Here is a 17617-nt window from a genome sequence, read left to right as displayed (position 1 = left end):
TTGCCGCCTTGTATTGTAAAAAGTTTTCGTACATTTTGCAGAATGATTCAAAAAAATTTTTTGCACAGAAAAAAGTAAATTTTGCACAAATATCACAATTTCATTGTATTTCTTGAACCGTTAGGGATTTCAGGCGATTTCACACATCACAGCAATTTGTGTTAAAACAAAATGCGGGCTGAATTGGGTAAGAATCAACACCAGAATTAGAATCAATCAGATGTCTGTATTTTGACATCTCTAAATTATTTGTTGTCAGTGGATGATTCTTGCAAAACATTCCATTATTTGGCCAGTTCTTTCTTTTGTTGGCTTAAGTTAATTAAAAAGAGTCAGTTCATAACTGTCCCGCTTTTGAGACAGTCTTTCAGCAATGCTGCAATGGTTTTTTAATGTAATGGATTTGACGGCAAATACTCCCATTAGGGCTGGATCACCACCAACACGAGATTTATAGAGCCACAGGGAAATCGATTTGTCATTTCATCGCAACTCGGAGGTGTTTGGAGAGGAGCTACAATGAGAGGATGGGGCTACCCACTCCAACACCACCCACTCCCCCTAGCTTAATTAGGCTAACCTGTGGTGGACTCAAAGGACACACCATTCCAAGAGTGTCGCAAGGCGTTTAACCAAGTCTACCACGCCACTGGGATCCGACAGCCACCTAGAGAGCCTGTGGCCTGGCCGAAGTGCATCCATCTACTAGCTGTCCAGGCTAGTACCGGAGCTGTGTCATTGCTCATTGCGTCCGCTCCTTATCGAGTGGGGACTCCTCGGAGCGAGCTCTAAGCGATGAGAGCCACCAACTGCCAATGCAATTCCACACCGTGCTTCCTGGGCCGGTAGAGAAAACTCAGCTAGGACAATGGTCGCCATGCAGTACTGCCTAGTTCTTTCATGCACTTGCTGGCTTCTACGGTCTGTTAGCTTATAAGCTAGTGTGGTAACTGCCACAGTCTGGGATGAAGGAAATGCCTCGGGAACTAGTCCTGTAGGGCTAGCCCTCAGATACTGGCTCCAGTGCCCCAGAGCTTACAGCGTTCTTTCATGTCCGGTTCTATCCATTACCACAGCAGAAGCCGCACCCAGACTAGCCTTACCCATTACACCATTGGTTCTCCACATTGAGCCAAGACCTTTGAGACCCAATGGCCTGAGGGCCCAACAGTGCTGAAATTCATGATTGTTATTTTTTTTTTATTTTAAGGTCTAAATAAGTTTATTTGAGTACCAATGAGAGTAACATTGAAGTGGTTTTTGTAGTTTGTGGGATAAAACATTTTTATGTAATCATTCACAGTTATAGTTAAGTAATCCACCATATTATTTACATACACATCATGAAGGATGGACCAATCATGTTCTTTGAGAGCAATGTAATTATGTATATAAATCAAAATGGCCACCGTTTTTATAGTTTAAAAATTTGGATGAGAATTTCATTTTTGACTAGTTTGTCCATTTTTATGTTCACTTCATTTTCTGGGTGAGGTATATCTTCTTGGACTAACGGATCTAGTGCTTTTGAGACCGCTCATTGCACAAAGGTCCAGCAGATGATTGCATGATTGGTAATAATTATTTTGGGATAAGCCTATACTTGATGTGAACTTTATCAATTTCTGTGCTTTAGTTTTCATACAAGAACATTGTGTATTTCATGTATACATATTATTTCCGTAAACATCAGGTACATTAAAGTCACCTAATATTAGCAGATTGTGTTCAAGAACTTCAAATTAAGTAGAATAAGTTGTGGGTATTGTTTGTAGAGGAAATATATGCGTTAACAAGCGTTAAAATTTTGAGGTTTTTAATTTTATCCAGACACTGTAGGTTTATTTGTATTAGGAAGGTTATTTTTTCAGAAAGGGAGTGATATAGAAACAGGAAGGCTGCATTGGTGTTTGAAATGTTTTTTGGCTGTAACTTTTTTTAAGTAAGTTTGGTTAATGCATAGTATACAATTTAATGGAATGTTTGAAGTTAAAAATGTTAGGTTTAGTTTATCTACTGAAGGCTTTTAACTATTATTTTTTGGGAATTACATCAAGTGTTATAATTCTCTTAATAGTCACTGTATTTTGGGCTTTTTTAGTATGTTAATTATTCATGTGTGCTTAAAAAAGCCAAAATTTTCAGTGTTAAATGTCATGTTTTTTAGTGTTTATTATTATGGCATAAAATCTGCTGAAGCCAATAGGGCAGGGTGTCTTTTGGTCCTTATCCCGCTCTCTTAAACCGGGTGCAGTGCCCTCAGTATTGTATTCTCAGTGTTGCTCGGCCAGAGTGGAAGGAGGCCGATGGTCGATGGCACTCGGGTGCCGTGTGCAGAAAATCCAGAAGGTGACGGGCGGGCTGACGCGGCTGGCCAGCCGCACGAAGGTGCGCAAGGAGGAGACGATGCGCGTGCGCTGCTCCAGCGTGTCGCAGTGGGACCTGGCGGAGTGGACGCTGGGCCAGGTGGCGCTGGTGAGGGAGCTGGTGGAGCACCGCGCTCGCCAGCACGCCCACGGCCAGGCGCACATGCAGCGCTACGTGTTCGAGGAGTGGCTGCAGACGGAGACGGAGCTGACGCGCGAGCGTGGCCTCTGGGGGCCCTGCGTCCCGTGCAGGTGATGCCTCGGGCACAGTAAACTATGAGAAACTTCAATTAGAAAATATCTGAATAGCAATATGTATGCCTGTTTATTTGCATAATAAACTTTTACTGTCTACTTCATAGATATATCTTCAGGCTTTTTTTTCCTAGAGGAAATGGTGATGGAACCCTCACAATGTCAGTTTTTAAACTTTTTAAACTGGCAGCTACTTGTTAGTAAAACTTCAATAATTTATATATATATATATATGGAAAATGGGTCACTGAAGGTTCCTACGGAATCTTTCTCATCCATTTTAATAATATTTTTATATTGTAGTTTACACTCATTGTGGCTAATTATTAAGGACCCCAGAAAATGGTAAATAAAACTGGCTCATTTCGGTGTAAAAAAATGACAAAAGCGGTGCAAAAAACCGGTGTAAAAATTAGCAAGCAATGCAAAAAATTGGTGTAAAAATAAGCAATCAGTAGAGACCCCAAAAAATTGTGAAAAAATTATGCCATTGGCGGTGTAAAAAAAACCTCTTAGCCTTACTGCTTCCTTATTTGCCTGGCCAATTTTTGGGACATAAGTTTCTCTAAGAGTGTTGGCTGATGATGGCAAATCCCCTGCACCTAAAATGTATACATAACTTACAATATACTTATAAATAGGTAGCATTTATAAGGTTATCGCTGAAAATATTAATGGGCTAATTTATTCAAAACCATTCTTAGCCAAACCTAACCTAACCTTTTCTAGATTAGGTACTGCTGGATTACAGAGTCAAACCATCAATAAATCAGTCAAAAATGTATTGTGGTGTGCTGACCATTTCACAATGCAATCCGTCCTATTTATGTGTTTGTTAATCTGAGGTACTTGCATATTTATTTAAAGTAAAGGTAAGTTAATCAATAATATTGTAGGCCTACATATGCTTATGAACTTTTATTAGAGGGGGAAAACATTTCTAAATAAATAAGGCTAACCTTCAACATGGGTGTTACACCATTCCCTCATAGCTGGATGATCAGCTTTTTCCAAAGGAATGTTAACTTACAGCATCATATTAACAAAATCAAAAAAAAAAAATTCTTGTTTTCTGCACTTTAAAGCTTGTTTGCTTTATTCACGCTGTCGCCTATCGAGATTTGTTTAGACACGGTAGAATGCTTGACAAAATAATTGTCTTTTTTGTTTTGTTTTGTGTGTCATTTGCCACATGCTTTTTGCACGTGTCTTTGCGTGTACAATCAACCCGCACGTTGCAGAACTTGCACATCATAATTTTGTCCCGCTGATCAAAAATATAAAATCATCCGATTTTATCTCTCTTTCGCGATCAAACATTGTCGAAGTTTTCGGCATCTTAGCCACAAATTCAATTGTATCACAAAACTTACAAAATGTGGACGGTAGTTGTAAACACTCATAGATATGTGCACGCAAAAATGACTGCCATCTTAGCTCGATGCGATTAAATTAGGTTAGAAAAATCGACACCAGTGCGCCTTGCGACAGAAACAACCATTATTCAAAACACGAAAACTGTGGAGTCAATTTGTTATGTTGGTAGTGCGCACATATCGATTGTTGACAATTTTTACATTTTGTTTTCATTTGCGATGGCAATATTTACTGTTTGTAAACAGAGTAATAAAAATACGTGAATTTCAGTAACGTGTCAAAACGAAGATAATATCACGGCACTAGTCTTTCAGTCTATGTTTATTTCACGCCTATGTTTATGATGGCGTAAATAAATAGAACTTACGACATAAGGACATTATTTTGTGCGAAAAAGCGTGAATTTCGCGCGAAAATTCGTGTATTTCGCGACTATGTCAAAATCAAAGGAAAGTCACAAAATTTGTTTAAAGTATCAAATTTTCGCGTTATTTCGTGAATTTCGCGCTTCACCATTTTTCGGGGTCTCTACTAATTATCTGACACTGAAAATTTTGTGTAGAACATACGATAGCAAAGGACTGATGTCCTATAAATTCAAAACCATTATTTTTTTTCTGTGTGGATATAATAAAAATGTTATCCAGTTATCAGAATGTAAAAATTAAGTGGCGAGGCAGTGAGCATTTATAGTTATTGTTGTATTAGCCTATCAATAGGAACAAGGTTGTATGGTAAATTGCGATAAAACCAAAATAACACCGAAAAGCTTTTCAAAACACCACGTAACACTGAAATGCAAATGAATACATTATATAATATAGCATGAAAATTAAAGTTTTCTCATGGAATTAAATAGTATTTAACCAAAACATAGTTCAAATAACAAAAAAAGTTATCTTTTAATGTTTGGAATTCAAGGAATGTTATTTCCAAATAAAATAATTGTACCAAAGTGCATGGATCAGAAAAACTAATTTAATTTGTTTTATTGTGCATCTCTTACTGAATCAATTTACAATCACAAATGCATGCTTATTTATTTTTATTGTTCTGTTTTAGACCTATTAATTACAAATTATTTTATCTTAAAAATGCAGCTCATAAAGTTTAACACTGTTTTGGTTGAGTAAATATTACAAAACAGCTTTTATAAAAATAAAAATAATAACACTGAAATGTTCTGTTTTAAAAACAAAATTGGACTAAAAATAAAACCATAAAATCTTGTCTCTATCAGTATCTTTACCTCATAAGAAGCTACTCTATTCATGATGCAGGCAACACACTTTGACACATTCTTGTGAAAATATTCACAACTGAATGCTGTATGTTTGTTTTATGACGGATTTTTCATTAGCTGTCGCATGTTGAGTGAAATGCTTCTCGATTGCTAAGTAAGCTATAAATGTTCGTATTTTTTTTGTGAAAATTTTAAATGGGCTTTCTCTTCTTAATTGGCAAACTTGCAGAGTGTTAGGAAAGAAAATACGTTGTAAGTTAAGTGTGAGGATGAAAACCATAACACAATTGACTAATTTTGAGTGTTTAGAGTATTTACCCTTACTCAGGCACACACATTATTTGCAGTAATGGTTATTAAAGTTAGAGATGGTTTAGATTTCCTTACCGATTTATCATTTTAATAGTGTTTTGGCTCATAAATTTAAATTAATATATAACTCAGTACCTGGAACTATGGGGACTGAATATTAAAGTAACTGTTTCTTTTTTTTTCCGTAAAGAGTGCCTTTTAATATGTGCATGAAAGCTTGACCACACGCTGCGGGGGTTGTGAGTGTCTGGAAAAACAAACTATTGACAAACTTCTTGTTTGCACATCTCACTGTTTGCTTATTCCAGACTGGACAAGTGGATGCTGGACATGACGGAAGGGCCTTTCCGCATGCGCAAGAAGATGATGCGCAACGAGCTGTTTTACCTGCACTACCCGTACAGGCCGGAGCTCGACTGTGGGGACAATGTGAGTCGCTCCGCAGCTCCAGTCACACTGGAGCTCAATCGTGTTGTTCTCACAGAAGTGCAAGGTTAAGAGGCCGTGTCACAAATTTGCGCTCCTATCTATATCAATGTTATTTTAAAAGGCAGTTTTTCTCAAAGTCTATAAGAGGTAGGGGCCAGAAATTTTGCCTACTGAAAGTATACAATACATTTAACATAACCGCTTTTTTCAAATTTAGTTATCATATCATATATTATTTCTGTGATGAAAAAAATATAATCAATATTTTGATTTGTCCAGTTACAGTGGAATTTTGCTTATATTTATAATTATTTAGCAAAAACTGAAAAGGCCATTGAAATGTATTGTACATTACCTTCCGATCAGTGTCTTCATGATCATGATGGGTTTAAAAACCTGGTTGTAATCAAGTCTTTAACTATTTCATGACAACATTTATACTTAATAATTTGGAGATAGGCCTTTTCTATCCTAAGCCCCTGAGCTTTCACTATCTGGTCTGGCGACCGACCTGACACTCTTCAACCACCCCAAGGGTCTCCGATTGCACATCCGATAAAAAAAAAAGCTGTTCGTTCATTTGTTTTTGTGTCACAGACTTCACACATTTATGCCAAGGGAATATTCCGCTGATGTGACGCCATACGAATGTATTATTCGCGACCATACAACTTTTTTGTTTGTCATCGGGAAGAAATGTTCATTTTGAATTGAGCATTTTTAAATGTCAGCGTAGAATATGCTTATCTGCCCATTTTGTTTCTTTCCATAATAATGAGTAAAGTTAACATTGTCATAGACATTTTATTATATTCGTTTGCCGTCCAAGTAAAACTGTCACACTATATCGCACGTAATTATATATTTTACTAATTTGTTAGTTGTCATTTTATTTAAGTTACAAATAACAGTAATCAAAAACTATTACTTAATAGTCCAGAAAAGAGATTGAGTTATTATGCATTTAATAGGGGTTTAAAATATGGTACTACATACATATTATATATATTATACATATTATATATATTATACATATATTATCTTGTTGTCTTCTTTGTAACTTTGCTGGAAGAATGGCATTTGGTATGTATGTTAACTCACAATGAAAATACTTCAGAAGTACTCAACAGTGAACAACCTAGGCCCTATACTAATTTCATTATGTTCATGGAAATATAATTAAAATTACAAATAATGAACTGTATGTGTTTCACGTAGAGATATCGTACGAACTGTATGTGGTACAGACCAACATTTGCTAAGGCTCTGAAAATACTTAATTTCAGTTAATGTGGGGAGAATATTAAAAGTTAAAAATAATGATATATATAAAACAATGCAAAGTTATCAGCATAAAAATAGAAGTTATTTTTACGTAGCGCCTATTGGAATGAATATTTTGTGTTGAATTATGTGGCATGATTAATATTCTCTTATGGTATGTGTGTTTTGTTAAAATCTTATAAAACATAACTTACTGTTGAAGGATTTTCATTTATTTTTTATTGTTATGATCTTATTTAAACAAGTGTTAATTATATTACACATGTCTATTTTAAAAGCATTTTAATGTATACTTATAAAATTGTAATAGGCTTTATAAGGACTCTCAAAATGCATGTGAGTATCTATAATTATCTACATCACCATTATGGCCGTTTCACAAGATCAAATATTTATTGAATTCAATCAGTTGCATTCATTGTACATGATTTTCAATTTGTACATTGAATTCAATACAAATTGAAGATGTTATTCAACTAAGCTTATTAACTTATAAGTATTTTGTTTGTCCAGTACATTAAAGTAAAAGATTCTCTATTATTTAAATAATGAGCATCTATAAGCAATAACGTTTTCTAAATATTTACATAAACATAATGAAATCTAATTTTTCAATACTTTATATCTACGATCACATCAACGGCAGTATTATGTAATCAATGAGGTAATGAAATATCTTTAAAAGATATTTTCTCCTCTGTAAAGTAAATTTGTGATACAGCCCTCTTAATGTTAGTCTAGTGAGTTATTTCGTCTTCTAATATGCTACAGCAATATATAAAACTAAGTTTTGTTAGTGTTTTAGTCTTTTGTAATGTTAAAGTGTAATGTAATCAATTCATTTTTTTTGTAAATTCTTATTCATAAAGATACATATCATAATAAGATAAATAGTAATATTTGTAAATTTAGATTCTTTGAAACAACATCGATAAGAGGTTCTCCTACCTCTGTTAAACTGTATGATGGTGCATTGTAAAAAAATTAGGTAGTCTGACTTAAGTGAGATTGTATTTAGATTGTGTGTAATGCATATGCAATATCTAAGCATAAGAATTTATGTTATTATCCTTTTAAAACGTTACACTATGAATTTCGTATACTTTTTAATGTCAACTACCATTATTTTTCACGGAATATTACATCCAGATAAAGAATAATTACCACATGTTTGAAGATTAATTGTATTCCGATACATTTAAAGTATTAAAATTTTTAGATACGACTCATACTACAGTTGTAAATGTGAGATTTCTTGATTCTGAATCCCTGCATCCGCAATTTCCTAGTGAGCCGCCGGTCAGATTGTCATCCTCTCAGATTGTCGAGGAACCAGATACATTTTTCGTCGAGTAATCTGGCGGTATAGTAGCTTTATCACGCGCTGCGGTTACAGTTACTTCGGTTGAATAAGCCACTAAATCTCACTGTTAAAAGAGAGAACTTCTAGACCAGAATATTGGAAATAAAAATTTACTGACACGGCCTCTTAAGGCATTATGAAAGTGATGTCTGAAAGAGGAAGGTCATCTTCCCCCCCCCTCCCCCCTTGATAAATGGTTTCAGAATAAATGTATGTGCGTGTATGTGAATGGAACTTGGGGTTACTTTTTTTTTTCTATTTTCAAAAAATTTGTAACAAATTTTTCTTAAAACTTTGGGCAGGAAATTACTAGCTGGCTGACAAGTTGTTTCTTTTAATTATCACGTAAAATTGTTTGAAAGTACAATTACACACTTTTTCACTATCATGTGGCCGACAATCGATCAATCGATAAGCGCCACACTTCACTGAGACGTTTGTGTTCCCAATCGCACATAAAACACGCCGCTGGAGCAACGTTGAGGCATAACGGCCTGTACGAGCAGGGGGATCACTATGGGTGTTGTCAGCTATTTGCTGATGAAAGGTACGTATATTATGTCACGTTCCTGCTGAGCCACTTCCAATACCTCGGACGGGGCTTTTCATTCCATGTGTGTGTGCTTATCTGGGGCTGGGATCTGTAATACACATATCTTCTGCAGTTACATATTCACTTAAAAAAAGGAAACCTCCATGGTTCTGACCTGTAGTGCAAGTGTGAACTGTCTGGTTACCCAGCTGCCACGAGGCTACAATGAAGATTGGTTGCAGCCAGCCTCAAAATTGGCAGTGACAGTTCCCAGCTTCTGAAGTCTACCTAAATAACTAGCAGGCCCAAGTTGCTGATAGCGTATGGGTCCCAAATGCTGACCCACGTCTTATTGTTTACTTTCTTGAGCCTGCCAGCAGTAGAGAAGGGAAACACCTTGTATCTGCATGCGTGAAGTCACCCACCAGTCAGGATCACACTGTGGTGCAGCAAACAATCTTCACCCTCCATCCATCCTCCACAACCCAAACACCTGCATGTCATGATTCACAATCAACTTCTTAGTGGGCTCATTGGAGCAGCATACATACCATAGCTAACCTACTTTTTTTTTTTTGCAGTATTTTTTTATTTCTTACCTTGTAAATTCAATAATCATTCTACAAGAAACATTTTTAATAGTGATGGGATTTTCGATACTTCGATACCTTCGATACTTGTCGGTATCGCAAAGTATCGAGTATCGAAACTGTAAGTTTGATATATTTTTTCGATACAGGAATGCTTGTTCATTTGTATTGAATTAAGTTTTGAGTCGCCATCGTACAAAATACAACTACAGTAGAACCTAGATGATACGTTCCCGTTTCATACTTTTTCCTGTGTCATACGCCGATTAATTTTGGTCCCGCTGAAAGTACTATATTTACAATGTTTTACTATCCTGGAACATACACTTATGAAATCATTAATTTCCCGTTTCATACGTTTTTACAAAGCAGAAAAGGCCTAAAATTCACAAAATTTTTTTGTTATATTCCTCCTGATAAACTACGTTTTAATGCTTTTATTTTGAAAAACGTTCATTGTTTACCTTTGCAAACGTAAGAAAATAACTTTGTCGCACCATAGATATGGATAGTATCAGGAAGACTGTGCACTTCGCTATTAGCATCTATGGCAGCACCAAGCGTGACTGGTGGCGCAAACTAGCAATGATTATGAAAATGGTGCACGCGCTTTACCAAGGCACGGATCTCATATTTTGTGCATTCATTAATCTTTGAACTGAATATACCCTTTTGTTATTGTTTTCTTAAGATCGGATTGTTTTTTATTTTATGTTTCTGAAGTTAAAATTTTATTGAAAATTGTTCTGTTGCATAAAGTTGTTTGTAAAATAAAACAAACAAGAAAAAATTTCTGATTTTTTTTTATACAAGACCCTAATTTTTTTATTTCTAATTTAGGCTTGGTGACTTCCCCCCCCCCCCCCCCCCCCCCCTTTCCAAGAAAGGACTTCATAACATTTTGTAAGGTCACTGTTTCTCATGTCATCTTTACTTGATTATGGACCATATTTTACATTTCTGGTGGTTTTATTATATGTATATATAATGATGAATTCATATCTTTCATTAATATAATGCAATTATTTACACATTATGTATTTAAGTTTAATCTGACATTGTGCTGGTATGCTAGATTGAAAAAAAAAATTATTATTGCCATTCCCTTTTCATACACTTTCCCGCATCATACACCATTTTTGTGCCCTTCGTTGAAAAGTGTATGACAGGGGTTCTACTGTACTAGAACAGCTTATTAGCAATAATTATGATAACCAATTGGCTTACATCAGAATAAATTTTAATTATATAAGTCGTTAGTTTTTAAAGTTGTTTACAGTATGTATTTTCGTAATAAAGAGGGAATTTATATAGTTTAAAACTAATTTATGTTATTTGTAATAATTGTTACTTAATGGGAAAATATTTTACCCTGGAGTATCGAAAGTATCGAACTGAAAAAACAATACAGAATCGAGTATCGAAAGTGTGGTATCGTCCCACCTCTAATTTTTAACATTTGGTTATTTTAACATTCAAAAATATAGGGTTTTTTTACTATATAAGCAATTTTTATGTATTTTTGATTGCCATCCAAAAAAATTTATTGTTTTCATTTAAATCATAATATTGCTACTTGTGGATGTTGTTAAAACCATTTACTTGTGTTTGCACTAAGTAAATGGTCATCTCGAAACTATAAAATAGATTCTATAATAACTAATAGTGTTTTTTTTACACTGGGCCATTGTTCTTAATTGTATGAAGACAGTTAGTTACTCTTGCCTGCATGTAACATGCTTGGTTGAGAAAGCTGGGGTGTGTTACAAGACGTACAGCAGTGTGTGTTGTGCTGGGCTGTGCGTTGCAGAAAGCTCTCAAGTACAAGGTGGCCACGAGCTACGACAGCAAGGAGTACTACCAGAAGTACCGGCCGCAGAGCTTGTTCGAGCGGGAGCGCGACCTCGTGCTGGAGGCACAGCAGGACGTCGAGGAGGTGGCCGACGTGCCGGTGTCCGACAGCAACGGTGACGACCTCCGCGAAATAGGTGGGTCCTCCGTGGGGTGTTGGGAACCGTTTTAGGTACTAGTGTTTAACGGAATCGAGAATTACCAGTACTTTCGGTACTAGCTAGTTTTTTTTTATTAATGTGGCTGCAGTCTGTGATTTAAGTAGTTATTGTTAGTTGTGTACGATTAAACAAGTTTTAGTGACCAAAAGTAAAAAGATTAACATTTATGTTCCAATTATTTATTGCAAAAAGTATGTTCTAACTTTATTCTCAGGCTTAATCTCAATTTTTAACTTTGGAAAGAAAATAGATTTAAACAAATAATTATTTTAACACATTCAAAATAACAGAATTATGAACTTAAAATAACATTTAAACTTTTAATAACAAACTTAACAAAATATATATCTTTATTTAAATAATTATTGGTGCAACAGCCACAGGCACACACACAGTGGTCGGGACACCGACTGGCATCTGAAGAGCGCAGGCAGAGCGACGTATGCCCGCCCGCATGATCGCCTCGCCAGAGGAGAGTGTCACCTTAGTGCGCATAAAAATGAAATTTTATGTTGTTGATTTAAAGTCTTAAACGTACCGAAAGAACTGGGAATCAAATTTTAATTCCCAGTTATTTTACTATATCAAAAGTACCTGGAATTCCCAGTTCAGAACCAGGATTTCCAGGTTCCTCTAGCCACCGTCAGTAGTGTGTGTCATCCCTGTGTCTGGCCGTGAACCGGTTCCTTAGCCCATCAAGTGTCAGTAGTGTGTGTCATCCCTGTGTCTGGCCGTGAACTGGTTCCTTAGCCCATCAAGTGTCAGTAGTGTGTGTCATCCCTGTGTCTGGCCGTGAACCGGTTCCTTAGCCCATCAAGTGTCAGTAGTGTGTGTCATCCCTGTGTCTGGCAGTGAACTGGTTCCTTAGCCCATCAAGTGTCAGTAGTGTGTGTCATCCCTGTGTCTGGCCGTGAACCGGTTCCTTAGCCCATCAAGTGGTCTTCAGCAGGTTTTATTGAGATCACTATGGTTAATCCTAATTTTATGTGTTATCCTGTGTGAAGGTAATATGTAAGGTGCCATGCTAGTCTTACAGAACTAAAGGAGTGTTTATACCGGTAGAGTAAACGGGATAGCAACTAGGGCAAATAACATCCTAAAAAATACAGGCAAAGTTAAAGGCGATAGTAAATAGGACAAATAACAAGATTGAATATAAGGGTAGAGTAAAGATAGCATTACTTGCCCTAGTAGCTATTCTGTTTACTTTAATTGTGTAATTGAACTTGGTACTTGCTCTAGTTGTTATCCTGTTAACTCTGCCCATATAAACGCTCCATGTGGATGACATATTCTTACTCTTTATATTACATCATAAGATTCTACACTTAAGTGATAAACTACCTCTATGATATGAGATTTTCCTTCAACCAACTACCATACTTTTAATATTATAGTAGTTAAGATACTTTTGCTTTAAATTAGTATTTGCATTATAAATCATTTTTGTAATCCAAAATATCAAAAACATTTTCTTGGAGTTTTTTCATGCAATATTGTGTTTAAATTGCTTGTTATGTTTTGATAATTGTTTTAGCTTTAATGTTTTTGTACTTTTTGTTCTTTTATTTTACATGATTACAGCCACAAGCAACCAAAGTGGAGTAAATAAGCTTTGTTTGTGATATTACCTATTTATTCATGTTACATGGCAAATATTTTTATATCTCGTGCTGTGCTGAGTAGGCCAGATGTAATGAAGCCAGTTGCGAGAGGGCCGGGTGATGCACAAGCATGGCCGGGCGACGCAGGGTTCCAGAGCGTGCTGGAGCGGCACGCCGTGCAGAGGTCGGTGTCGGAGCCGGACGACGCGGGGGACGACGTGGACGGGGACCCGGGGGCGGGGGAGGAGGTGGAGGCCCCCGACAACCAGACGCTGCTGCGACTGCTGGAGGAGCAGGAGAAGGTGACAGTCATTCAAGTGAAACATATTCAATCTTTTGTCCACTGTCTTGCTGTTAAAAAGTAATTTTTTAATTTGCTTTTTAAACATGTCCTAAATGTTTGGGAAATTTCTCATACATACATATTTGTATGTTTTGCCTCATTAGAATGTGTGAGGTTTCCGTGACATTTAATGATCTAGCAGGATTGTAACATTTAGTGAAAAATGCTTGTCAATCATTTCCAGTCAGATTAAAGCTTTAACTACCTCAGTATTGTAAGCTAACTGAGGTACTTGCTCAGTCAGCTACAGTACTTGTGCCGCTGGTTATGGGTCGGGATAACTACTGCGTCCAGGAAGTATCTTGTAACGAGTCACAATCATGCCCGGCTAAGACAACTACTGTTCCTTGCACATACAAAAGAACACTCACAATTATCAATTATCTCGACAACTATTGCAGGTAGTTGGGTGTAAAATTTTAGTTAATGATTATGAAATTATGAAAGAACATTTGCTAAGCCGCCAAAACTTGCCCCAGCACACCACAATTATAGCTTCCATATAAATCTAAACGTAAAATACAGGCATATACACAATATTGAAAGTAAATTAAATACTGAAAATTATATATACACACATGATAACCTAGCAAGTAAAGTGAAAAGCAGTAAAAACTTAGTTTAACTGCTTATCTGAATAAAATAATTAAAAATCAAAATTACTTACAAGAATATTGAAATTGATAAAACACAAGTATGTAAAACTATGTCACTATGACTTTGAAGCTGTTTCACCTGAATGACAAAACATAATATTTATTCCTCTCAATAATACTCATAAGAGCTGGGGAGGGCAGGTGTCTTGCAATGTTACAATCTCTAGCTTGTTGAGATGGGTGGTGACTGCAGGGGTGGTAAGACTGACTAACTGTTGGAGCATGGTGTATGTGATGTGGGTGTTGGTCACTCTTCAAACAAAGCCTTGTTTGCTCATCACATGACTGAGAGTGAAAGTCACAGTAGTCTATGAACCATTAGAATCCACACTTGTAAGGAATGTTAAGCAGACATTTTTTTTTGGTAGTTCTTGCCGGCAGGTAGATATTATTATCCAGAACAATAGTGGTAATCTGTCAGATAACTAACACCCCCAATTGGAGCCATTAGATCAGCCACAGAGCCAAAATCTTCTCAGGTACGGTTGGATAAGATTGTTTTTTCATACTCCTCAACAATTTTTTCATACAAACATATATTATTTCAATCTATGTTTGGTATTTATGTGTCCAATTTATACAATTTATTTTTTAAAGTATAAATTAAAATATTTTGTGTTTAGTAATACAGTAGAACCCCGATTATCCGTGTTAATGAAGGGGACGAGTGAGTCGGATAATCGAAAATCGCGGTTAACCGAGTCATGCTTGCCTCAAAGGTCATTAGCCCACAGACAGCCATCTATGGACATTCGGAGATTACATATATACTAGGGATGGGTTGAGTACACATTTTTATCGATTCCGATACCAGTACCGATTCCTAAATTTCGATTCTCGATTCCGAGTCATTCCAGTTTTCGATTCCTGGTAATTCTGGTCACATAATTAAAACTACTTAAGAATTGAATGCATTACATAATGATAATAACATGTATAAAGGATAATTATAAACTTAGGATAAAATGTTGAGGGTTGTTTTTTTTTTTTTTTAAATTACCAGTGAAGAAGCATCTTCACATAAAGTTTGTTTGTTAGTAAGTACTAGGCTGTGCACAAAGAAGTTCAACATTTAGACAGGGTTATTTAACAGGCGATAACGCTGATAACATAACATCTTTGTTCAAAATGGGTTCAAAGGTAGCACTATTTTTTTCTGTGGTACCTTTTGACTTACTTGGTGACAGTGCTGTAAACAAAAGTTTGTTTTTCTTCAAAGACTTATTTTTTCTGGTAGTAATGTGTGCCGGGATTTCAAATGCTTCATTAAATTGGTTGTAGATTTATAAGTACCGCTCCGTGAAATTTGCGCACTACCATGATTACAAATTGCATATTTGTCATTTTCACTATTGATGCGAAAATGTTCCCAAACTTTAGACATGTTGATACAATATCAGACCATTCGCATTGTAATTTGAAACGACAGTCGGCGAACATTTTTTTACTAACAAACTAGGAAAACACTTGAAAATAGTTTTAGCAAAACAATATTTGTGCCAAATAAATAGCATAAATGCGAAACAATTCACAGTAACCTCAATAGCACGACGGTGAATTACGCCGTAATTCACCGTTGTGCTATTGAGGTTACTGTGAATCGTTTCGTATTTATGCTATTTATTTGGCACAAATATTGTTTTGCTAAAACTATTTTCAAGTGTTTTTCTAGTAATTATTACGGTTTTTCTTTGCAAGAAATAAACACGAGCCTCTGTTGGCGGTATGGCCAGAGAATTCTTTATTATCGATTGTTGCTTTCATTATACAATTTGTCCCGTACGCAACGAATCGATACGTTTCGACTTGACTTTATATTTTATGGCCACCAGAGATTTTGTGGAGGCCATCATCCTTGAATGGCTCACAACTAAAATGGTGACGACACGTGATGTGATCTCGTTTCATAACCGTCACTTTCTTCACAAAAAGCAATGGACTTTTCTTAACTGCAAATAAAATTAATAACCCTTTTTACAATTTATTTACGTCTAATACATGAGTGAGGAATAATGTTCTTCGATCGTGGAGTTTTAATTAAAGGTTAAACATGCCCGGTAACATTGTTTTTATTTATTTTTATTCGTATAAAATTAATATTTAATAATAATGAGCATTATTAGGAATTTTATGCGCATACGGCAGGTAAGATATATTAAAATAAGTAAGTAAAGTTCAGACGAAAATATATTACTACTGTATTTTCTTAACTTCACCGATTCCTAACCTACCTTGCCCTTTTTTAGTACCCGATACTGAGTACCCAAATTTTTTAATAATCGGTGGTATCGAGGAATCGGAGAATCGAATCGACCCATCCCTAATATATACACATGCTTTGTGTGCGTGTGCGTTGTTGACATAGAAGCGGACTGCTTAGTGCTGGGCAGCAGTGGTTTTTAAGTCTTTCGTGTGCGGAGACGTGGGCACGCGAGTCGTTGTTGCACCGAGGTGTGTGACTAGCCGCCCGCCAGTCCGAGGGCCCAAGACAGCTGATAGCTGCCAAGGTCACGCATTCTTTTCATTGCCCGTAAGCGACGCTGCCACACTTCGCTCATTGCTCTGTTGTCAGTAACACCATCGGGCTGGTTATTGTTTTACAGAACGACTGCCTTCAAAATTCTTTTCGAGATAAGATTTTTCATACCAGTGCATTGAGACTTGATTTGATGGTTTTGAAACGGTGTCTCTGTCTCGTATAATTCACGGTGTTTTTATCCCCCTTTATTTATATGAATTTAAAATGTTAGATTTTTTATTTTTAGTTTGCTGAACGTGGAATTAGTGCAAAAACGGCCTATTATGACTTAGTGTTGCAGATGGGTTGGAAATCTTATAACGACCACCTCTCTATAACGACCCTAATCTCGGGAACCGTGAGGGGTCGTTATATCTATTCTCCGTTCACTCTTAGCTGAGTTTTGAAATAAACAAACACCGTCGTATCACTGTGCCGCGTTAGCAAGTGATAGGCTGAATTTATCTTGCGTGCCAAGCACTAGTTGCAACACACACACTTCCGTACAGTCGGTGCTCATAAAATAACGGAGAAGTAATATAACAGGAAAATGGTTGTTCTGTGAAGCCTAGTTTTTTTAAAAAAATTACGTCTGCTGTGATAAAATTACGCCACTTAATGCTACACCCTCCGACCTTTTCTGTTGAAACCATTCAAACAAACAAGTGTCCAAGCTGCTAAATGTGGATTCGTTCATCGTCTTGCGTTTATTTAATCCACTTGAAGTGTCAGC

General features: G+C 36.3%; 1 protein-coding gene across 3 annotated transcripts in view; it reads left to right on the top strand.

Annotated features, from left to right (window-relative positions):
• LOC134533263 (WD repeat and FYVE domain-containing protein 3) overlaps positions 1-17617 on the top strand; it is a 264565-nt gene that overhangs the window by 157018 nt on the left and 89930 nt on the right. For all 3 annotated transcript variants that reach the window (XM_063370699.1, XM_063370702.1, XM_063370701.1), the window contains 4 exons: positions 2338-2618; positions 5862-5982; positions 11562-11739; positions 13515-13669. In XM_063370699.1, the coding sequence (XP_063226769.1) occupies positions 2338-2618; positions 5862-5982; positions 11562-11739; positions 13515-13669 (735 nt within the window). The remainder of the gene's footprint in view (positions 1-2337; positions 2619-5861; positions 5983-11561; positions 11740-13514; positions 13670-17617) is intronic.

Source organism: Bacillus rossius, chromosome 6 (genome assembly GCF_032445375.1).
Source record: "Bacillus rossius redtenbacheri isolate Brsri chromosome 6, Brsri_v3, whole genome shotgun sequence".
NCBI classification, from domain to species: Eukaryota; Metazoa; Arthropoda; class Insecta; order Phasmatodea; family Bacillidae; genus Bacillus; species Bacillus rossius.
Note: the sequence above shows the minus strand (reverse complement) of the source record. Positions and strands in the feature narration are given on the sequence as shown.